Source organism: Phalacrocorax aristotelis, chromosome 11 (assembly GCF_949628215.1).
Source record: "Phalacrocorax aristotelis chromosome 11, bGulAri2.1, whole genome shotgun sequence".
NCBI lineage: Eukaryota > Metazoa > Chordata > Aves > Suliformes > Phalacrocoracidae > Phalacrocorax > Phalacrocorax aristotelis.
This window is the reverse complement of record NC_134286.1, coordinates 10,187,676-10,210,202: the sequence shown is the minus strand read 5'-3', so window position 1 is coordinate 10,210,202 and position 22,527 is coordinate 10,187,676. Positions and strand designations below refer to the sequence as shown.

General features: G+C 46.5%; 1 protein-coding gene across 5 annotated transcripts in view; it reads left to right on the top strand.

Moving 5' to 3' along the window:
• The window catches only part of DOCK11 (dedicator of cytokinesis 11), an 86,960-nt gene that overhangs the window by 45,396 nt on the left and 19,037 nt on the right, over positions 1 to 22,527 (top strand). For 2 of the 5 annotated variants that reach the window (XM_075106835.1, XM_075106831.1), the window contains exons 24-42: positions 337 to 455; positions 2,681 to 2,750; positions 2,828 to 2,953; positions 3,511 to 3,582; positions 3,962 to 4,108; positions 4,590 to 4,673; positions 5,064 to 5,175; positions 7,293 to 7,331; positions 8,848 to 9,026; positions 11,046 to 11,162; positions 11,829 to 11,904; positions 12,230 to 12,333; positions 14,334 to 14,445; positions 14,595 to 14,661; positions 15,179 to 15,226; positions 15,444 to 15,515; positions 15,763 to 15,905; positions 16,563 to 16,678; positions 18,507 to 18,644. In XM_075106835.1, the coding sequence (XP_074962936.1) occupies positions 337 to 455; positions 2,681 to 2,750; positions 2,828 to 2,953; positions 3,511 to 3,582; positions 3,962 to 4,108; positions 4,590 to 4,673; positions 5,064 to 5,175; positions 7,293 to 7,331; positions 8,848 to 9,026; positions 11,046 to 11,162; positions 11,829 to 11,904; positions 12,230 to 12,333; positions 14,334 to 14,445; positions 14,595 to 14,661; positions 15,179 to 15,226; positions 15,444 to 15,515; positions 15,763 to 15,905; positions 16,563 to 16,678; positions 18,507 to 18,644 (1,941 nt within the window). The remainder of the gene's footprint in view (positions 1 to 336; positions 456 to 2,680; positions 2,751 to 2,827; positions 2,954 to 3,510; positions 3,583 to 3,961; positions 4,109 to 4,589; positions 4,674 to 5,063; positions 5,176 to 7,292; positions 7,332 to 8,847; positions 9,027 to 11,045; positions 11,163 to 11,828; positions 11,905 to 12,229; positions 12,334 to 14,333; positions 14,446 to 14,594; positions 14,662 to 15,178; positions 15,227 to 15,443; positions 15,516 to 15,762; positions 15,906 to 16,562; positions 16,679 to 18,506; positions 18,645 to 22,527) is intronic. The other 3 variants (XM_075106832.1, XM_075106833.1, XM_075106834.1) reach the window with 3 other exon arrangements.

Here is a 22,527-nt window from a genome sequence, read left to right as displayed (position 1 = left end):
TCAGCCTTAAATTCTGGCTTATTGGGGTCAAACCATAGCACGTGACCTCTAAGTAAGTCATAGCTGCCTGGGCACATCTGAGAGGAGGATTAATACCTGCCATGAGTGATTCATGTTGCTCCCCGAGGGCATGCAGCTGGGATCTGTCAGCTGGAAGGCAGGCAGTACACACTGCTATGGGTCCAAGTTCTCCTGTCCTCTGGCAGGCTGAAGCCCACACCCTGAAGCATTTGCTAATGCCTGTCCTATTGCCACAGAAATGTCTGTGGACTATAAATATTTAACATCTGCAAAATGTTGAACTAAAAGTGTCTGTGTTTTGAACATTTGTTTTAGTGTTTGCACGCCATGGAGATCCAAGTAATGATTCAGTTTCTACCTGTAATTCTTGTGCAACTATTTAGAGTCCTTACAAATGTGACCCAGGAAGATGAAGTAGCTGTCAACTGCACCATGTGAGTGTCTGGTAAACCATCCAGTTTTTTTTAGTTAGAAACGCAAAGCCACAAACTACAGTGCAAAGCAGGGTGTGGTTTCCCAAATACAAGGTGCTAAGTGACAGCATTGGCTGTGCCCTGCTGCTTGCTCCCATACTGTGAAACACCAGCCACTGTCTTCTCCTGGCGCGTCTGGGTGGCATGGGGCAGTGCAGGGCCCTTGTCCTGGGAGCTGCATGGGGAAAATGTGGTATTTTAAAGGTATTCCTGGTTTGTTTCTCAAAAGAAAAAGGGTTTGCTGGTGGGGATGGCTCTGGGAGCCAACTTACTCTTGGGTACTCTGGGGTGTTGAAAGCCTCCAGAGCCCTCAGGCACGTCCCAGCTGCAGGGAGCAGACGCAGTTTCCCTGCGGGAACAATGCCCTGGTCTCATCTCCTGTGTCAGAAGTATTGCTAAAAATCCCCTGGAGCTGGCTGTGTTACGGTGCAGAAGTAGCAGCTCCATCTGCATTGGCTCAGAATATACGGCCAGAAGCCGCTGGGTTGTTTAGCGATCTCTGCCATGCCTGCAACCCCAAGAGGGCAGCACCGACTAGGGCCTGGTCCCCGCAGAAAGTTTCTGCTGCATGCAGGCTTGTGCAGAGCTCAAAGGGAAGAAAAGGTGCTAACGCACCTTTCCTGCCTAGCTCTGGCCACGACACCCCTAATCTGACGGATGCATTAAAACATCAATCTTCTTCCTGTGGTGGTTCCTCTGTGAAGAGCTGCAGTGCAAAGGGGGATGCTGGATGCCACTCCATGGAGATCCTCCTCTGACTCCAGGGGGTACCATGCATCCATGTAGCAATTGCATCTCATTCCCATGAAACTGGAGGTTGGAGGCTGAGCCCTGATCCCCAGAGATGCGGGACCCATTGCAACCACAGTCCTGCCCCATGTAGTGCAGGTTGTGGGAATTACTTCTGTGCGGAGCACTGTAATCCCACTCAGCTTGAATCACCAGAGGGCAAGGACAGGGGAACAAGTGACCCCAGCTACCTGCTGGGTGACCAGCTCCTACTTTCACTTCCAGAGATTTTTTCAGAGCTTGGCCTGATGCCTTCCAGTTTGTCAATAGCCTTCTGTTTACTGACAGCTGTTTTCTCATCCAGACTTTCAGAGTGGAATTTAAAACCTGCTTTATCTGATAAATGGCTTGTAAACTCCTCCCTGTGGTTTGGCCTGTGGGCTCTGTGACAATGTGCAATAGTTTGTTATTCCCTCTGGCTGGGACTGGAATGTAAATCCCCAGTGTTGGCTGGAGAAACCAGGCACTTGTTGCATTCATCAGCTGCCTAGAGTGCTTCCAGGAGGCTGGCATCGTCTCCAGGGTCTGCCTATCCCCAGTGAACTGCAAGGCAACAGCTCAGAAACAATTCAGTTCATGTAGCAAAGAGCCTAGGATATAAGTTCAGTTAAAAAGACCCTTCAAGAATGAATAAATTCAGGGGATGCAGGAAGGTATCAAAGTATAACAATGATGGAGAATATTTTCACCACTTCTCAGCAGAGATTTCTGTGGGGGTTTTGTGTTCATTTTGCAAACTTGAAGTAGTAGTGTAGTTGTTCATTCTCAATTGTATTATCATTAGGAAAGGGCTCTCAGTGAGGACAGACTCAACACGATACAGTTCATGAACAGGTGCAGTGTGGATGAATCTGTAGAGTGCGCAGGAGGGGCAAACGGGCTTGCTCTGCATGTAGCAGGTCCATAGATACAGCCAAAGAGAACTGGGTGCAGAGCAGATTAACTTAGCATTTTTCTTCAACTTACATAACACCTGCGTGTTGTTCAGGTGCCTAACGCTCACTGCAACATGAATTTAGTTTGGCATGCACAGAGGCCAAAGAATAGGCTATGTCCCCTGCAGAGAAATGCTCCACCTCACCGCCTTGTGCAGGGAGCATCGAGCATTGAAGGCACCTGGGCTGGGCAACATCTGGTCCAGCACCAAAGCGGAGAAGAGGCTTTGGCTACCTCAGCTCTGAGTTCACTGTTGAGGGGCTGGGCTGTGGCAAGGGTGTGCGGCCACAGGAGCTGTGAGGGGTGCTGGCCTGCCAGTTCTGACTCTCCGCAAATCAGGCTCAGCCAGCGGTGAGGCATTTGAGGTTGAGCGGGATAGGGCACAGATGGTGTCTGCTTTCATGAGCTGGAGGAACTCGCCCTCACATTGCATGCTGAACACAAACCACATTTCTCCCCAGGGTTCTTCTGCACATCGTGTCCAAGTGCCACGAAGAAGGTCTAGACCACTACTTGCGCTCCTTTATAAAGGTCAGTCATGACACACCGCTCTGCAAAACTCCCAGCTGGGAGCGGGCACACTGCTGATGCTGTCCCTCTTGCCTCAGTATGTCTTTCGAGCTGAGAAACCCAGCATCACACAGGCGAAGACGACCCATGAAATCCTGGTCCTTTCCATGGCCGCAATCCTGAAGCAGTCAGCAGATTTTCTAGCCATCAATAAGCTACTCAAGGTGAAGTATTGGCAGTACTTGGCTGCCAAGGGTGGAAGGGAGGAAAAGGGGGTCTTGTATAAAACCCAACACTTTCACCTATCCAAACCCACCACAGGAGCAAAGCTACCTCGCTCCCTCGTCCTCAAGGTTCTCCCCTTAAAACAGAGATGAATTCTTACAGGGAACCTGGCTGTGTTAAGGCTTATGGCAATGCACAGCAAAGTGCTTTTCATTTGCCAGTTTTACCTATTTTCTTCACGCCATCCATGAGGGGTGACTCACGGGAGGCAGACTGAGTCTCTGGGCCTTTGCAGGGCTTTCGTCCCAAACTCTGCTGGCTCCTTGCAGGGTGCATTGAGGCACAGAGGGGACGGAGCTGTTCCCACCCCAAGGCTGGCAGGACTCCTCCAGGTAGCAAAGGCACCCATGCCAAGCCAGCTGTGCAAGCACAGCCGTGCTTACAAAATGCCATTTGAGTGTGAGCTCTCCCTCCCCTCCCACACTGCTGCTTCCCCACATAATCAAACATGTTCCATCCTGCTGAGAAAAATAATAGTATTCTTTATTCATTCTAGTACTCGTGGTTTTTCTGTGAAGCACTGGCGAAGTCAATGGCAATGTACTTACTGGAAGAAAACAAAATCAAGGTAAAAGTAAATTTGTTCAATGCCACATTATGGAGCCATCACAAACAAACTCTCCTCCAAAAGTTGTTCTGAAAAACTATGTAACTCATTGTTTAAAATGACCCTGACAAGCTGAACAGCTAGCCAGATATTTCCTTTTTTTTCTACTTTACTTTGCCCTTCTTCCCCTTTTCACTCTCAATGGCAATTTAAAAATCCCAAGCCTCCTTACGGCTCATGCAGCCTCCTTTCCTGTTACCAGCTACTGCAGTTTCAGCCACTGCTTTCTTTGTGACAATGTTTTATTAGGAAGAAACATAAACAAACGCTAAAGGGACCCTGTGCCTCTCCCCAGCTGCTCGCTTGCAGCACTGAGTGTATGATGTGCTTTTGGTTTCAGCTGCCCAGAGGCCAGCGGTTCCCTGACTCCTACCAGCACGCCCTGCATTCGTTGCTGCTCGCCATCATTCCTCATGTGACCATTCGCTATAACGAAATCCCCGAAGAGTCTAGGAATGTCAACTATAGCTTGGCTAACTTCCTGAAGGTCAGCAGTTTCTTTCCTTCTCCCAGGCTTTTGTCAGGAAAAAAAAAACCAAAAACTAAAACCCAGCACCAATTAGAAATAAGCAGCAAGCAAACAAATGTTTGTATTTTATCATCTCTTTGGTTTCTTAAATAATGAAAACTCTGAAGGGGATAAGCTTTCCTAGGAAAGAAACTTTCTCTTTCCAAGAGAGACCATGATACTCTATACATTTTTTTAGGGCTTTCATTCATGCCTAGCAACTATTTAAAACCTGAGAGGAAATATGTGTGCTCTCTCTTTAAATATTTCTGTTGTACGCTGGGGACTTGAGTGAGGTCATCCAAATAATTTCAGAGAAACAGGGTCGAGTACATTTTGGAAAGTCAGCAGCAGCCTAGAGGATCAAATCTGGCTGCTGGCAAGATGGGAGTATGGAGATGATTTAGGATGATTGCTTTTATTTTTAATGATTGGTGACATGCTGCTATTTTTTCTCCAGCGTTGTTTGACTTTTATGGACAGAGGATTTGTTTTTAACTTGATAAATGATTACATTTCTGGATTCAGCCCAAAAGACCCAAAGGTAAGCTTTTCTTGAAAGGTGGTTTGCAGTTGTACGTATCTATGTCAGTCAAAGCACTGTAATGATTATTTTGTATGACTCTTGGAGGCCTTTTAGACACTGTTCCTGCAGAGTCTTCTGGAGGCCTTCTCTTTGTCTGGGTTGAGAGCCTGTATGCAGCTGAGATTTAAAGCAATGCAGAGTCAGAACTAAAGGAGACATTGGTTAATAGTCTGGATGAAAAAGGTAGAGAAGTCCCAAGTGACAGCTGCCTGCATTGACACTTAGGGAGAACAACACAGAAATTTGCCAGTTATTACTGAGTTTCACCAAATGCTGTTTAGATTCCCCAATCCTTGTGCAACAAACTGAAAACATGGTTTGTGTTTGTCTTGGGTTTTTTTTTTGCAGCTGCTGGTTGAATACAAGTTTGAATTTCTTCAAACCGTTTGCAATCATGAGCACTACATTCCTCTGAACTTACCAATGACCTTTTCCAAACCCAAGCTGCAAAGAGTTCAAGGTATGTCCTTTCTCAAGAGAGTGGCTAGAGAGCTATAATTTATTACTCTTGATGGCTTCTGACCAGATGGAATTTGGTTTGGTGGCAAGGAAATTTATGTCCTGGTCAGCCTGATTTACATTAACTTCAGGAAAAGGTGCTGTTCTTGGCAGGTTTATATCATTTTGCTCCAGAAAGGTATGCAATCAGTCTTTTCAGTATTTCCTATATTTAAGTTCGCATGGAACTAAAAATATCTGAAAGAAACTGCCCCTATTTCAGTAAATACACAAATTGTGCAAGTGTAATCCTTTGTTCCCACAAGTGTCAGCATCCCCTGAGAAGTAGGGTGTCTCATTGATCAGTGCTGTAGAGAATGGAGATACAGGAGAACACATTGAATTCACTGCTCCACTGCTAGTTCTCTTTGTGGCCTCAAAAAGATGATTCAGGTTACCTTCTGCTTTCATTTTGAACAAGAGTATAGCGGTGCACAGTGCATTCAAGCTTGTACTCAAACCTGGGCTGAAGGCAGCCAGCAGAGAACTTGAGCCCATGCCAATCCTTAGCCCATACCAAGGCCATACGTATCCAGGCTGCTCTTGCCATCACACTGTGTTCCCTTTGGTCCTGATGCTGCTCAGCACAGGGCAGCTGGGGTTTGCAAGGGGCTGAGCTGAGGCACCGTGCAAGTGTGGGTAGCTGTACTACCACTGACAGTGCGGACACACAGTGCTGAGCCAGCAGCGTGCCTCACCAGCTTCCTAAGATTGCTATAGGCATAACCTCATTCTCACTGGATCCTGATTTCTCATCTCTGCTAGATAAATACAGTAAAGACTGCCAGGTCTGGGTGCTAATAGCCTGGCAAGATAAGTACTGGAGAGGAAAGTGAGGTTTGGGGTTCCCCTGTGTGAAAGCCCGGTGGATTTATTCTCGTGCAGGTGGGGGGATCTTTATTTGTGCCTCAGGGTGCAGCCATACAAATCCCAACATAGTTCCCTTTACATACAGGTAGCAGAAGCAGCAGAAACTGTCAAGTTTCCCTTATTTTGGTATGTTTCTGGCTGTTCAGAGCTTTATGGACCAGCTGCTAAATCTTACACTTACATCCGTTTGGCTACTTGCCTGGCATAGTTTAACAAAGTGCGCTGCTAGAAATGGCTGAGAAAGAGAAAAACACACAACCGCAGAGCCTCCCCACTACTTATTAGTGGCACGATAACATAACGATGCTCTTTCTTGGTTAACATTCACCTTTGCATTTGTGATGGTTAAACTGAAAATCTGTAAGAGCAGCTTACCTTTCCTCCTCTTTTACTGTGACTAGGACCTACCAGTTGAGGTTTTATTTTTAAGATATATATTTTAAGAGTGGTAGCAATTGTCATTCACACACATCTCTTGACAGTAGAGCAGCCTGTCCTCAGGTAAAGGAAGTGCCTTTGCAGTGGTGCCTGTCCTCTGCCTGCCATGGTAGAGGCACGTAGTGATGCATCTCCACTGCAAACTGGTCTGTTTTTATGGACAGACCTGTGATTACAGGGGACAGTGGGCTCAGAGGTGGGGAGGTATGATGTGCACATCACCAAGGAGATATCCTCTGGCATGCCTCACCTCTTTTATCAGCTTACTTGAATTAAGAGAGGTGATGTGCCCGGCCCCCTACTACTCTGTTTCTGGGAAAAGAAGGAATACCCCCCCCGAAAGGCGGATAAAGAGGACTTCTACAGCAGAAGCTGGTGCAGATGGGCCTGCAGGCAGAGCACATCCCTGTGATCACATGCTGTTGAGTTGCAGTGTTGTGTCTTGGAGCAGTTCCTCTGGAACATCTCAACAAATAAGGCTGGTTGCTGGTCTGCATCCTTGCTGCCTTGCCTGGGGGACTTGCATGTTTCATCAGCCAGAGCAAACCCCTGAGCCTGTCCTTACAACCAGCAGCACAGAATTGTTTTTGCAATCTTGTGATAGCAAAGAACCCAAGAGATTGACAGAAGCTGGGAGTTAAGCAGTAGCCTTACAAATAATGTTAAAATATGACGTACTATCCTGTTTCTCCAAGGTTTAGAGCATTACTTATTCCTGTTTATTTTTGCTGTCTTTTTACTTGTCCCTTTTCTTTTTTACACATGAATTAGATTTTTTTTCATTTGCTGTGGAACGGTTCACTTCAGTAGGTAGGTCCAGCTGGGATCACTGAATCCTCTAATGCCAAATTAAACACACAGCTTTTTTGCTGCTTGCATCCAACTAATGAAGTAACCATGATGTGTGACACTTAGGCGTTTGCTAACATGACTAACAGCAAAAGCTAGACAATGCTCCAGATTGCTTTCTCCTTCCTCTGAATCAGACTTCCATGAACCAGTAGATGCTACTTATGAATCAATGAACTTAAAAATATCTTTTGCAGCTACAGAACTGTTGGAACCCTTTGGCAGGGATTTTCAAAGCTGTGTGTATGCACCCTGCCTTGCCACAGGAAAACATTCACACTTGTGGGGTTTTAAAAAAAAGACTGAGCTGAGCAGACAGCATTTGTTGTACCCTTTGGGTGAGAAATGCACAGCTTTGGGGTTATCCCTCTGGGAGGCTTAGTGTCATAATGCAACAGTCAAATGGTGCCTGTCGCAGCTCTGATTAGGCATATGGGTTGCCTGACAGAGATAACAGTGTCAGGGCAAGGTCACTTGTAGCAGCTCCAGTGCACACGCACCCTGCACTGAAATCTGTGTCTCTCTGCTGCGTTATCCAGGCAAGTTAGTGAAAATTATGCCTTACCCTTGTAGCAGCCAATCCTTTGATCACAGTTTATATAACCTGAATCTATGTGAGATGCAGGGTACAAATTAAGTTAACCAAGGTGATTAGGTACTGAGCTCCCTTCCTCCTGGCAGTCAGTGCAGCTTTTAAGGAGCTGTGTTCAATGTCTGCTGGTGGGAAGCTAAGAGAGTCTCACAGTTTCTGGCAAGCAGCTGCCTGGAACCCTGCCCTGCCTCCCCAGTCCTTGCAGTGGGGCTGGAAAGCCCAGCTGTGTAAACTGGTGGAGGATGCAGTAGTGGTCACATGGCACCGTGTCCTTGTTTGCATCCCTCATCCCAGCAGGAGTATTTGCCTTTTCTCCGCTCTCTGGCCTGGTGAGAGGAATGCGGATTTCATGGAGGATGTGGAACACGCTGCAGAGATGGCGCTGCGAGGGCTGGGCGACTGTGATAAACGCGCCATCTCCACTGCCTGTTACCACCCTCGTAGCTGCTCTGTGGAGATTAGCACCCCACTGCCTGGGTGTTTGGGGGATTTACAGGATCACCCCCAGTCAGAAGCAAAGCAGCCCCCAGGCAGTAAATCCACGCTGTCGTTCCCCGTTTCATCCATCTCCGACTCTGCAAATTACTCTTTAGAGTGCTAAGCTTTGCAAAGCATCACGTGCAGAAATCCTTCATGTAGCTGCTGCTGAAATGGTGAGGGCTGAAATTAATGATTAGCCTGAACTGGAAGATGCCAAGTTCTTTGATGTGAATTAACTCAGTGGTGGAGAAAACTGTTCAGGCTTTAATAAAAGATTGGTGCACTGTAGGAGAGAGAGCAATAAACTGTACTTGTGGACTGTTTTGGCATACATGACTGTTTTGTCTTGCTCTGAACAGATCCTTGGAATACTTCCCTTAACCATTGCCTTGCTGTTTCTTTCAGATGTAAATCTTGAATACAGTTTAACTGATGAGTATTGCAGGCATCATTTCCTGGTGGGGATGCTTCTCAGAGAAGCCTCTGTTGCCTTGCAGGACAACTATGATATCAGATATATGGCCATCTCAGTCTTAAAGAATCTCTTGATAAAGCATGCCTTCGACAACAGATACCAGCACAAGGTCAGGCATATTTTGTTGGCTTTTAAAAGTAATATTCATTAATTTTATGAAAAAACTCACGACGGAGTTTTAGATCTTGCATGGTGCACTAAGGGTATTCTCTCTAATTTTTAGGGAACTGTTGTAAGTAACTGATAGCTATGGCATTGCAGTAATAGCTCTGAGAAGTTATTTAGGAAAACAAACAATGCAGTCAGATAACTGCAGCACTCTTATTCAGGCTGAGTATTTGGATAATAAAGCCCTGAGCCATTAAGGAACTTGAGAGAATTGTTAGCCAAGAGGCTGTTCAACAAAATCAAGCAACATCAGTGCTGTTCTGGTCTTGGGCTTAAATTAATATCCTGCATTAATATACTATAATTAGGAAACAGGACTGATCTCTGTTACAAGTCAGCTGCATGTTTTACTAATTAGTGAATCAGAGGTGAGAGAGAGGATCTGTAGATTCTCATGAGATGCTGGATTTCTGCTGGGTACTTTTCAGCTTTCTTCAGCCAGAGGCTCAGCATGTGGTATTGCTGAAAGAGCGTGGAGATGGGCTTGTTTTCTTTCCTGATGACGAGTAAGAACTGACCTGCTGACCCATATGTCCTTGAAAGTACTGAGCTACCTGTGCAGACACTATCTGTCCTTGCTCTAGACTGAAAACATGACTCTGTGTAGAGTTTAGAGTTTAGCTCTTCATATTGCTCCTATTGTGCCGCATTCCTGGGTTTTATCTGGGAATGTGGATAGCTTCCTGGGCACAAAGGGTGGGAGAAATGACCTGAATGTGCTCAGTGCTCCTGCCCTCTGCATGGACCCAGAACCAGCTCCTCTCCCTTCTCTGCCTGTTTGGAAGGGCCGAGTGGGAGGTTGGCTTTCTTTTGTCTGCAGTGAGGATCCCTGGGGACTTGCACAGCCTGGGAACAAAACTACAGCCCATGGTAGTTTGCAAGACTTGATATTTCAGGAGAGATTTGCCAGCTGTCTGCCAAGACTGGGTCAGAGGCAGCTTGTTTCTGCTCTTCTGGGTGCCTGAAAACCCTCACACTAACTCGGGAGCTGTTTGTGCCCTTGGCGTGCAGCACTGTCCCTGCTTCCTCAAAAACACCGTCTTAAAATTGTACCACTTGTTCTTTTATGTGTGTTGTGCTCTGGGCTGCATGACCAGGAAGCTGCTGGAGCCAGGGCAGGCTGCTCCGTTGGTGTCCCGAGACAGGAGCAAGAAAATCCCATCACAGGCAGGACAAGCTGAGCGTGGCAGGGTCTGTTGCTGCAGTTTCACTCCGGCCAGGGAAACCGCAGCTCCATCAGTAGCCGAGAGAGGGTTTTCTCAACCCATGGGCATTTTCAAGATTTCTTTTATCTTTTGTCACACTGAATCAGAAGAAAAAAATTAGCATCCTGTATCAGTCAAAACATGCCATTCAATTCACAAGCCTTAAATGTCTTTTTTTCATTTTTAATCCTTCTGTCAAGTCCAGAATAATAAATTTCTAACAAAAATAATTGGATGTAAGTGAGCCCTGCATTTAGAAAATGTCAACCAGACCATTCTTTATCTGTATTGCTTAATCCAAATTAATCTTTTCCTACAAACTGTTTTAACCAGAGTTCCTCCATTTGTTATGGAGAATTTCTGACTGGAAGCAATAGACAGCACCAGGCGAGGAGCAAATGTTTTTATTTCATTACTCCTGGGTGTGGCACTTGAAAATCAAGCCATTTGAGTGAAGTGCCAGTTAAATCCCGGATTTCCTAACTCTTTAGTTTGTGACGCATCCTGTATGACTGGGAATGTTGTTCAGCCCCCAAAGTCCCTGAGTGCCCCAAGCTTGCTGCTAGAAGGCTAATACCTACCTGGAAGCTCGGGAAGTGGAGACGAGAAGCCAAAGCAACCCATGTCCTCAGATACCATATACAGTGTTGAAATATATATGTGTGTGCGTGTGTGTTTTGGCTCAAGAGTTTCCCTTTTCCACTCCATTGAAAGCCTGGGCTCTTACATACATTTTTCTCCTTGTCTTTTTTCAGAACCAGCAGGCAAAAATAGCCCAGCTCTACCTGCCGCTGTTTGAGCTGCTCCTGGAGAACCTCCACCGAGTGGCCAGCCGCGAGGCACTCTACTCCTGCACGGCCACCTCCAGCCCCGTGAGTAAAGCCCAGTGATGCCTCTTTGCCCTCCTCCGCAGTCTTCCTCTCCCCACAAACCCACGGTGTGACCTCCACTGCCTGCAGCTAGGCTCAGCTTTAGAAATAACCATACCATGCTTGTTTCTTTTAATTTGGCTTTTCCTGTGATTTTGTTCTGTCTGTAGCACTGCGTACAATGTCTCTGCCCTTTTGCCTGCTATCGTTTAACATATTTCTTTACAGTATGCATAGCGCTATGAGGTGAGGTAAGTCCCTCCAAGTGTAATGAGTTGCAACAGGACTCAGCCTCAGAGACTCCAGCAGCTGTTCTGGGGAGTTGCCTGTCTGCCTGAGGGTGGTGTGTGGTTCCCAGGCAGGCTTAGCCTTGCAGACTAGACTTTCCTCCTTGTTTGGAGCAAAACAACAACAAAAACAGATATTTGAGAAAAACAATTCAAAATTTCTACTCAAATTATGAAAAGCAAGAGAGAAAAAACTGCTATGACTTACTTTAATATGTTCTGCTATTCTTTGTACTCCTCCCCCAGTCATTTGTCTTCTTGTTATGGAAGTAAGGAAATAATTTTTTATTTTAATCTGCAGTTTAAAAGCTGCTCTAATTTGTGGTTTTTTTATTTCATTATTCTCTTCCATTGGTCACAAAAACCTTATATCGATTTACAGGCATCCAGGGATGAATTCATGTGCAGCTTTGCATCCCCCTCAAATAGATCCAGCCTGATTGCAGACAAAGATCCAGGTAAATTGATTTTTCTAAACTTTAACTTTCTCTTTTATTTTGAACATAACTATTACCAGCCCCCAAAACCAAAAACCCATTACCCAAACCCTGAAATAGTCACAAGCCAAAAGACCACTTGGAATTTGTATGCTTCTCCCCGGACATGGTGTCGCCCCAGCCATGGTGTCGCCCCAGCTTGCCCGTTCCAGGTTAATCAGCTTTCAACACGGGCTTTGGCAAGCCCCGTCTGTGCTGTCCGAAACGCATCCTCCACTCACTGTCCATGATGCGCTGAGAAGTGCCGGTGCAAAGGGGTTAATTGTGGGGTTTGGTCTTTTTTCAGCCTGCGGAGCAGCACTTCCAAATGGCCATGCAATAAAGCGAGAGGACTCGAAAGGATCCCTGAACTCAGAGGGGGCAGCTGCTTCCCCGGATCAGAGTGAAAATGTAACGTATCTGGGATTAGAAAGAATGGTGCTCACTGCACCAGTCTGTGGGCTGTGTTAAATAAGGGGGAGGGAAAAGGAGTTCCCCGTGGTAACACTCTAAAAAGCCAGCTTATAAATATCTCTGTTTGGAAACAAATAGATTCATGTTTAACAGAGATCAGACTCACGGGTCTGGTATGCTTTTCCTCTTCAAATATCTCTGAGCCAAAAATACAACTGTTGACAAATTACTTACGAAAGATGAAAGGCAAAATCCATGGGGAAAATCTCTGCTCCCATGGTGCATTTATCCATACTCGGATGTGCTCCCTGTGTGTGGATGAGTTTGAGGCTGGACAGTGCCCAGTGCCCAATGCTGGGAACCGATTTCCACACATGGCTGGGAGGCTAAGCACCGTGATGTGAGATTGCCAGTGACAGCAGACTTCAGAGAAGATGAGGTGTTTGTAGGAAAATCAGCCCAGGCTAATAACCACAGCCCCAAACTTGCAGAAGGTGACCATGGTCACACCATAAAAGCTCAGACATCCTTGTTGGCAGATTGCACGCATGGAGATCGGGTAGTTGTGCAAACTAGCCCCTGGTTTTCCTCAAGGCGCTTTCCAGACATCTTGGGTTGGCAGGAATCATTGATGCATCTTTAAAAACTTTGGCCCTTACTACAAGGAAGGCAAAGATTGTCTGGGTTCCCGCTGGCTGTCCTGACATGCTTAGGGGAGGTGGGGCCTTTCAAGCTCCCCCACATGAATCACGAAGCTACAAGACCAAGTATAGCCAAATACTTGGCTATCAAACTGTTCATATTCAGCAAAGCTCTGAGCATATGCTTCAACCCTGCTGGCAGGGTTTGCAGAAAGTGGTGTTGCTTGCAGCTCAGCTCTTCCCCACAGCTAGACATCCTCTTATGTGTCCTTGCAGGTATGTTTTTCAGAGTTGTTGAAAACAGCTTTTCTGTTAGGGAATGCAATATCCACAAAACTAAGTAAAACCAATGCCGCACAGAGGAGCGCAGCTTTAACACTGCTCTGCACAGGTGGGCGTATGGCTTATCGCCTGTTCCCCTGGAGTGAGTTGTGTGCTGGCTTGATAGTTTGGCATGTTCAGCAGCAAAGTTTTGGCTCTAGCACTGTATCTCCAGCTCTAAACTGAATGTTTAATACTGTTTTATTATGACTCACATCCACAGCTTGTCCCAGAATAAACAACAATAAGATCTGTGGATAACTCTCCAAACATGTGAGGCACAGCTTTAAAAGAAGCGTCCTGCTTAGAGCTTAATCGAGTCCATTTGTTGGAGGATATGGCTAGGGCAAGCACAGAGAATGCGAAAAAAAAAATGGGTAAAGCTCTAGAAGTAGTGTTTCCCACCACATAGGGCTCAAACCTTTCCCACACAGACTGACCCACCAGCAGGATTTCACTTGTCTTTGCCTAAGTCACTAAGTAGGAGGAAAAACAAGAGACACTTCCAAAAATCAGAGGGTGGGGAAAAAATCTCTTTACTTAAGATGAAATTTCCTGTTTTTTTAAATAACTGACATTTTGTTTTAAAGTATGCATTTTTAACAGAAAGTTAGATTCTTACTTTAAACTGTGGCAGCTAATGAACTATTTTGTTTGATAAGAACTGACTTCAGAAAGGTCCGGGAGGTTAGATCTGCAGAGAGCAGGGGAAGTGAAAGCAGGGCTGCCATGCGCTTTGCTGGATAAGCCATCATTCTCTGCTCAGACTCTTCTTTTTTTCTGGGCAGAGAAGCATTTGGCCATGTGTCCAGGATTTCCAGACTGCTCATCACTGAGCAACACCAAAGGATGATGTGTCTCCAAAGCATGGTGCTGTGGGGGTGCATATGGAGGGGCACAGGAGGGATGCTGGCACATCTGTATGTGCCAGGTTTGCTGTGCCCACGCTGCATGGAATCTAGCCCTGCGCTCCGCTCGGGCACAGCCCAGGCACCCAGGGCCACTGGCCTCCATGTCACATCTGTGTCCCATTAGATCCGCAGGAGCTCCACGAGGAGCAGCATGTCGCACTGCAGCCGGCTGGACCAGTTTGAGATCCGGACACTCCTGATGTGCTACCTCTACATTGTGAAGATGATCTCTGAAGGTTAGTGGCCCTTGCTCAATGGGGGGCAGCCAGAAAAACAAGAGACCATCACTGGCAGTTTTGGTCCGTAAGGTCCCCCTTAATTTTTATTAAATCTCAGTGCACTGGTTTTGTGTTTTGTTTTTTGTTTTGTTTTGTTTTTCTTTCAGATACTCTTCTAACTTACTGGAACAAATTTTCCCCCCAAGAGCTGATCAATGTCCTTGTGCTTCTGGAGTGAGTATCGTGAGGCTGCAATTCAAACAGTGCGCCTTTGTGCAGGCAACATTTGCCAAGAAAACATGACTACGGTGTGCCTCGCAGGGTGCACGTGGTCCTGTGCAGCCCTAGAGGTGTCTGGCCAGGTTGTAATGAAATCCTCTTCCTCCCTCTGAGGAGGAACAGGTGGATATCGTGGGAGCACAGCCAAGTGGCAGTGCACTGTGCTCGGTCCAGGCCGTGCAGAGGGTGTCCCACCACCCGCGGGTGAGCAGGGCTCACAGCACAGCCCCCACCATAACCAGCACAACCTCTGCTTTGCAACGGGTTTGGTCGAACAGATGGGTGAAGAGACAGGGTTGTGCCATAGGGTTTGGAAACTGAGGATGTGAGGTCAAGTGACTTGTAAATACAGACCCAAACCCTCATGCACAGAGAGGTGTGTCTGCAGACAGGACAGGGGAGATTTTAAATGTGCTGGATTGTTCCTGATCTGCAGGATCTGTAACAGATACATATTTTATTTTCCTTCTAGGGTGTGTTTATTTCACTTCAGATATGTGGGGAAGAGAAATATTGCCAGGTACTGTATTCTTCTGTCCAGCGCCAGGGTGGGGGAGCCATCCTGATGCTCCCTGACGCAGCTGAGGCAGGCAGGGAGTGTGCATGCCCACGCTGGGCAAACCCAAGCAGGCAAGAAGCCTGCAGGGCCAGGACTCTGCTCAGTGCCATGCCGCTGGCAGAGTCCCCTCTGGCAGAGCCCCCTCATCTTAGCACCCTGCCCCTTCCCTCCCCTCCAGCTCCTGCATGAGACCCCCAGGCGCTCCTGGCTGCCCACGCAGGTTGGCAGCATCCCCCGCAGTCGGCTGCAGGTGAGACGTGAGTCACAGCTGCATCTCTGCTCCCTGAGCAGCAGCACTGCTGTTTCATTAGCTCTAGGGCCATCTGGCGCAGGCGAAACCTGGGTAGCCTGGTCGGTCCCAGTGGGATTGTCTGGGATAAACCGGATTAGTGTGTTGGAAGGAGGCCAGGACTCCATCCCGGTGCCTCATGTGTAATCTTGTAGTGGTGTGGCCACTGCTGCTCGTCCAAGCCCGCAGTCTTTGCTTCCCCTTGCAGGGTGCATGATGCCTGGTTATCCAAGCACACGGGGGCCGATAGGAAATCCCAGACGATGCCAGCGCTCCGCAGCAGAGCTGGGGGGATGCAGGTGCGACTCCAGCATCTGGGCAGCTTGGAGACCTCCTTCACGCTCAACCACAGTATGTACAGCAGAGTGAGATGGGACTGTGGTGTATTAGCCTGCTGAAAACTGCAGGTAGCCATTTTCCACTTGCTGCTTGTTGCTTCAGGGTATCCAAACTTTGCAGGATTACAGTGGTCACCGCTCCTCCCTGCAACATTCCTAGATTGGTGAGGGTGACATTTAAGCTAGCCCCTTAAAAATCACCCCTGGGACTTAGGACTTGCATGGCTTTTTCCTCTCACCTGTCTTGGCTCAGCTGCTTGGCTGAGTGTGTGTGCAGGTGGCACCTTGGTTTGGGTAGCGAGCAGGGCAGGCAGGAGAGCTGGCCCGCACAGAGACCTGGGCTGGGATCTGCTCTAAGCCTCTCCACGTGGGTCAGTTTTGCCCAGTTGAAGCACCTTGCCATTTTCCCTCTGCAGATACAACTTGGACATCTCGTTCTCTGTCTGGCTTTAAAGACAGGGAGATTAAAGGGCAGTAACTGACACTGGTTTTCTCAGTTGGCATCAGGCTGAGGCAGCTTCTCAGAATGGAGCTGGCAAATTCAGCATCTTGCTGTTCTTACCTCATTCCCAAACCCAGTGAAGTGCAAGGGGAGAACCTCATCTATCTCAGCATTTATATCCTGTGGGAGCTGGACACTGTTTCCTCCTGATTTGCTTTCTGTCCACAGATGCAGGCACCTCAGAAGCAGATATTGTACACCAGGCGTTACTAGAGGGCAATATTGCGACAGAAGTGTGCCTGACAGTCCTGGACACCATCTCTTTTTTCACTCAGAGTTTCAAGGTCAGCATTGAAATCAAAAGTGTTGTAGAAAATTGTGCTGTGTTTCTGCATGCACGCTGATTTTGGTCATCCATTCTCCTAGAGTGGCAGATTATGGAAGGGTTTACAAAAGCAAATAATTTGCAGTTTGTTTATTTTCTGAAACGCTGAGTGTTTCACAAGGTCTCAGAGTAATTACGCGCTTATGCAATCTTGCAATTTTTCAAAACTGCAACACCAGAGAAAATGATATTGTTGGCATACCATGAGTGTAGGCGTTACAAAAATAGAATAAGAGGAAATGTACATCATATAGAAAGGAGGGACTAGAGTAAAGGGAAATGAAGGTCTAGCATTCTTAGAACAGTTACTGCTCTCTACCATAAATTACCTAGAAGTGAGGCCCAGATCTCTTTGAATTGCTGAACATGAATGTCTCTGGGGCTGAGGCATTCCAGCTGTGGTTACCAGTTCAGATAGGGCCAGTGCCACTGGTCGAAGTCTTCTCCATATACCAATACACACTCGCAGCAGTCATTGCCATCTACAAGAATCAAAGCCTCTGTGGTGAAGCGAACCCCAGGCTGGCACTAAAATACTGAAACACTGTTCCAGAAAAGCTCTTCCTTCAAGTGTGGTTGGAGGAGTCCTGTTCATAGCAGTGTGTCTTCCATAATGTCACAAGAACAACTCTGGATTTCAGAATAAGCACAGTGAAGATTTCCTTTTTCTATGTACTGAATGGTCATCATATCCGCTGTTTGATATGCTGTGCTCTTTTTTGTTACAGAACAAAAAAAAAAAAACATCCTGGTACATACGTTAAATTATTCCATAGAAGTCTGGCAACAGCAGAAGGATTTAGATGCAAGAGTTAAAACTTGCTTGACTTTCTTAGTTGCCTCTTTTTGAATATGGCTGAACCACAAAACAATGTGATTTTCAAACCACAGGATAGACTGGATTTCCTTCCGCTTTAATGGACTTCTGCTTTGCTTTTATGGTCACACAGTGTTACCGCACAGAAGTGTGCTCTATACTGCAGTAAAAGTGCTGATGCTGTTCTTACTGATGGAGTAAATGAGTTCAGTTTAAAAGTATGGATGCTAAACTTACCCTGCTACAAGATGTGTATAGGATGTCAAAAGACAAATCTGAGCCAGCCTAAGGATTGCTTGGGCTGCCAGTGAGATAGGCACTATTGATCTCCTATCAATATGGGATATCCACATCCTTGCTGGGTGGCCATGATGCACCAGGCTTCCTGCACAGCGGCTGCAAGGATGACAGCAGGCACAGGCAAGATAACTTTGACACCAAACTGTATTGACCCTCTGCAAGTAATTCCATTTTGCCATATCTCCAGAAGGTGTAAACTGTCAAAACTTTGCAGAAGACAAGGGAAGTGTACTGACTGACTACAGCTACAAATCTGTCCAGCGAAAAGATGTGATAGTCTTTTCCCCCACCCTCTTTTGGGCTGCAAATGAAACATTTGCCAAGTCAGAGAACCAGAAAAACCAGTGTGATAGTTATGTTGGTACAGCCTGGTTCATTTAAAATAACTCTAGGCAACCAGTGAAATTTGTACAGATTATTGAGTTAGGTTTTGGAATTAGTGATGCAAAAATGATAAAATATTTCTGTTTTATTCTCTGCTATAAAAATAGCCTCTGACCAGCTAGTGTAAGTTTGTACTGGTTGTCACATTTAGTGGTTACATGTTTACTGAAGGCCCTGTTCCTTATCTGGCTTAAGAATTTATGTGATAATTATGCAGAATTATCTCTGTCATTTCCAGCTTCAGGCACAACATTTCTGCAAAACAAATTTTCTCATTGCTTTCCAGACCCAGCTTTTAAGCAACGATGGCCACAATCCACTCATGAAGAAGGTTTTTGATATTCATCTGGCTTTCCTTAAAAATGGGCAGTCAGAAGCAGCTCTTAAGCATGTGTTCGCCTCTCTGAGAGCTTTCATTAGCAAGGTGGGTAGTACATGACTCCAAAACTGCAGGAGCATTTGTATAGGTATGTCAGAAAAGACCAGTACACTTAAACTTCTGTTAAACTGATACTTTGTGCTGTTTGGAGATGTGTTTTCTAAAACAACTTCTTCACTGATTTAAAAAACAGCCCAGGCTAAGTTATGTATTTCAACATTTATTGTTTGTTTGTTGGGCATCAGGAGACAAAAGGAGAAATCACAAGGAATTCCCTCACTTGCCTTGGTCATAAATCTGCTGTTAAAGATTGGAGTTTGTTTGACCAAAAGCTGGTGCTTCTTGAATCTTTGCCCCAAAGTCAGTAATACATGTACTGACAAGCTGCTCATCTCCCACTGCCTTTGAAAGAAGGTAGTACTTGCTGAACCTCTTTTTACACTTTTCTGAGCCCCCATACGTAGCGAGGCTGTTTAATCCCCTGAGCTCAAGCAGCGTCAAAGCCATGGCTAACTACGTGAGAGGTGACTGATGCTGTTGCTAATGTTTCCCTTCATGCTTGTCAAAACCTGGCACTTCTCCTAAGTACATTTTCAAGACCAGATGTACATGCAAACTCCAGGAGGTCTCCAGGAGGCCTTGCGCTAGTTGCCAAGCAAAGTTTTATTATAGAAAGAGACTGCTAAACTGTTTTTCAAAGGTGGAAAAAGTCTGTGCTGTGTACATTTTACTATAACCCCACAGTAAAGCTAAGAGCTAGTATGAGTATGTCTGGGGCTGAATTTTGGTTTGTCCTAAGCAAACACATGAGAAGCAGAAAATGCAGAAGTCTTGCTAGCTACCTTTCTGGCTCCAGACAGCGTGGTCTCCTACAAAATATTTTTCCAAGTGGCTTCTTAAAGCCTGCTGGATTGGCACTAGGCACCTGCAGGAATCACTCGGTTTTTCTACAGGCTCCAGTACATGTTTATTGCTTTACCTTTCTTTTGAGTTTTCTGCTTGCCTGTGATCTGCTTAGCCTTGAGATCCATCCTGCTGCAGATCTGCACACACCTGCTCAGATGCAGTCTCTTTGCACATCTCTTTCCCTTACTAGACGAAAGTTTGTTAAGCCAGAAATATTTGTTTTGTGCTTATAGCAAATAAAAGACCTTCCTTGCCTCCCTGGCAAATTTTCTGTGGTGGTTTAAATGCAAGGCCAAACCTGCACACCTGCTCAATGTGATCTCACCATCAGCCTTCAAAACCTGGAGCCCTTTGGGGGTTCCACGCTTGCTTTCCAAAATGCCGATTGCAACAACACAGGCTGAATTCTTGGCTGCTGCAAGGACAGGGTCATTTTCTTGGATTTATGCCAGCCTGAATCCACTCTAAATTCGGCATCATGCGTCTTGAAAGATATGAAAGATCTATTTCAGTTAATTTCTCACATTTCCCCTATCACAGTGTTGCTTCTGTAAAAGTAAGATATAAGCCCAGCAGATGGTATCTATAAGGAAGTGTTTTCTTTGCCGACTCCATAACCACGTGAGTCCCAAACTTCCTTTTAAGTCCCCTGAAGGGCTTTTCTAAAGTCCAAAGTGACGATAAAATAACCAAGGGAGTCACTGCATTTCATGGCAAGTGCAAGGATGGCATGTTTTCCTCTGAGTCTGTTTTGAAATATGAAAGCTGTGCTGCTTTGTTTTGCGCTGCATATCACTGTTAGCTATAAATTAGCATTAACTTTGAGAAAAGCAAAAGTGAGTTAGGCTTTCGTGCGGCTAGAATGGACAATTTTTCATTTTTATGGCCTTCCGTAGCTAATAATTGCAATGAAAACAATCCTACTCTTATCCAGGGTCCCAGCAAATGGTTCCTGGAGGGGAAGAAACTGCATCCCAAAATCTGTCTTCAAAATAGATTGCTTTCTGCATTAAATCTGGTTACTTGAAAGGCAAAAGACTTACAAGAAAAAGTAGTGTCACAAACAAGCAAAGAACAAACAAGTTCTATAATTGTTTGCATGTTTGGTTTTGGTTGTAGAATGAATCCCACTTGCATGCATGTGTGCTGGGAATTTGGGAAGAAAGCTGTCTCTGTTTTACCAGCAGGGAAGAAGCAACAAAAGCTAGTTTGCTCTTGTTCTATACTCTAGCTTTTCTTAACAACTAAATCCTTCTTTTCAGAGCATCGCTTACAGATACATACATAAACACACGCTTGGGAATGGTCCTGAAATTAAAGGTTATGAAGGAAAACATGCACAGAGGAGGGGGCTGAGATAATTTGCGATGCGTTAAAGCGCAGCTCAGACATGTGCATGTGAGAGTGGTGGAAACCCCATGCAGCTGCCCGCTCTGTGCCTGCCTGTCTCTCGGTGCAGTGACACTAGCAGAGCACGTTCAAGGCATCACAAATCCCAGGCCCTGAAGGACTAGGGCAGCAGAGCCTTCCTGCAGCAGCTGATTTGGGAACCTTGTCCTTGTCTGTTAGCAATTCCCCCTGACCATGTCAAGCTGTGCTTTCCCTCCCCATTAGCGCTCTCAGAATGCAGCATCGTTACAGCTTCCCATGCAGTTGCGAAGGGTACTTGGCATGTCCTGCCTGCCGCTGTGGCTGCCCTGCCCTCACGTCCCTTTTGTGCCGAGGCCTCTCTGGGAGCTGCTTGCTGCATTGACTCCTGCTCTGGCCCTTCATGTTAGGGCTGGATCAGAAATGTGCTCCTCCAGCACACGTAGTCGTTGCCACGTGCTGTTTCGTAGCTCTTCACCACTTGTGTTCTGCTAGCTGGAGAGACGCAGGCAGCACCTGGCCAGATCTCCAGCAGGCATACACCCTTGGGTCTGCTGCCCCGAACCTGGCACTAGGAGCGATTGCATCAGCTTGGGCTTGATCTCCAGAAAGAGCTGTGCAGGGATGCATGTTCCCTATGAACAGGGCACATGTTTTCCTCCAGAGCTGGTGCAGTGTGGAGGGGAGCACACAGGGAGGGATCTTGGGCTTCTTCTGCAGCAGATTCTCAGGCACAGTTTTCCTCTCTAGCATCGGGTTGGAAATATCTGAAAAGCCTCTGCAGGGAAGCAGTGGTCCCTGCTGAGTGCAAGTGCCAGCCGTGTCGTCTTGGGTGCCGGTGTGCTGCCTGTGCGCTGCCTGTGCGTGCCCAATCGCACATTGCTGTGGCCAGCTCTGGGCTAAACCCAGTTGTGCGCATGAGCCCATCTCGCTGTGGGAGAAGGATTGCATTTCAACAGGCAGCAATTACTTTATGGCTCCTTTCAGAGTGCACACATGATCTTCTTGGCCCCATATTACTATGATGTTTATTTGCTTCTTTTCTTTCTCCCATTTTTTTTCTGAAAATATTTTTGGCGAGAGGCAGTGAACACCAAGTATTTGGTCAGTGTCTTCATTCTGCCTTGTAACCTGTGTGGCTCAGTGTAATCCCAACACTGTAGTCTTGCTAGCCACAGCTCCCAGATTCCTGTTTTGAGACCCTTTCACCAGCACGTCAAGGTGGTAGCCACAACAGCACCTACAAGCTTTTCTGAATCATATATACTTAATGCAAGGAGTAGATAGTCACAGTAACAGTTCCAGGCTCTGAGTTGGAGGATGCGAGTGAATATTCTGACAGTATTTACTGTCATCTCGCATGGGCAGAAGGTGGTGGGGCAGATAGAAGTGGCTCATGGACCACGCCCCATGAGGACCATTGGGTCTTGAATGAAATGAGCATATCTTTCCTCTAAACAGATAAAAAACATGGTTGTCTCTGTTGCCTCGTTGTGCCAGGAAATTGCCTGGGCTGGTCCCCGGCTGCCGCAGGGGGAGCAGAGTGCTGCTGTGCAAGGCCCAAACAGCCTCCGCTCCCTCCGGGAGGTGTTGGCATCTCCAGCCAAGTCCCTGCGGTGGCTGCGGAGGTGGCTGCCTGCCAGCATGAAACCCT